This window comes from Eimeria mitis, genomic scaffold (genome assembly GCF_000499745.2).
Source record: "Eimeria mitis Houghton genomic scaffold, Emh_scaff2015, whole genome shotgun sequence".
NCBI classification, from domain to species: Eukaryota; Apicomplexa; class Conoidasida; order Eucoccidiorida; family Eimeriidae; genus Eimeria; species Eimeria mitis.
In genome coordinates, this window is record NW_013570338.1 from 2,337 (window position 1) to 3,128 (window position 792).

General features: G+C 33.5%; 1 protein-coding gene across 1 annotated transcript in view; it reads right to left on the reverse strand.

Moving 5' to 3' along the window:
* Positions 1-792, reverse strand: part of EMH_0047360 (UDP-N-acetylhexosamine pyrophosphorylase, putative) — a gene marked incomplete at both ends in the record, with an annotated part of 4,917 nt that overhangs the window by 1,868 nt on the left and 2,257 nt on the right. Inside the window, one exon of the mRNA XM_013496271.1 lies at positions 600-697. Within this exon, the coding sequence (XP_013351725.1) occupies positions 600-697 (98 nt within the window). The remainder of the gene's footprint in view (positions 1-599; positions 698-792) is intronic.

Sequence of the window (792 nt, forward strand, 5' to 3'; positions counted from 1 at the left end):
TTTATTTATCTCTCTTAATCTCTGTATCCATTCGTTATAAACAAACAAATAAATAAATAAAAAAAACAAACAAACAAACAAATAAATAAATAAATAAATAAATAAATAAACAAATAAACAAATAAATAAACAAACAAATAAATAAATCAAAAAACAAATAAACAAACAAACAAACAAACAAACAAACAAACAAACAAACAAACAAAAAACAAATAAAAAAACAAAATGTATATATTTCTATATAAAAAAAATACCTTAGCATTTGCGGTGTATGCACAGCCAATGAAGAGGGGATCCGCGACCTTTGTTAGAATATTATCAACAGGTATAACCTGCATGCATTTAATTTTATTTATTTTATTTTTTTTTAATAAATTATTTTCTTTTAGTGCTCTGAATAGGGCCCCATTGCCACTGGGGGCCTCACGCAGTGTATGGGGGGCCCCCAGCATCAATAAACCCTTTTCTGTATATGTTGGTGTTGTTGCTTGTGTAAATATAAAAACTTTTTCGGGGTTCAAACCAAAATAATTATTTAATTTAAATATTTCTTTTGTTGCTTCTATATTACTAGGGCTCGTCATTATATATAAAGGAACATTCACAGCAACATCTACCCCCTCGCTGCTGCTGCTGCTGCTGCTGCTGCTGTTGCTGCCGCTGCTGCTGCTGCTGCTGTTGCTGCTGCAGGGGGAGTCTGCAGCAGCAGCAGCAGCAGCAAGAGCAGCAACTCGCTGCAGCCTTTGTGCATACAAACAAAAAAAAGATTTCTTAGAAAGAGGAGATATAGGG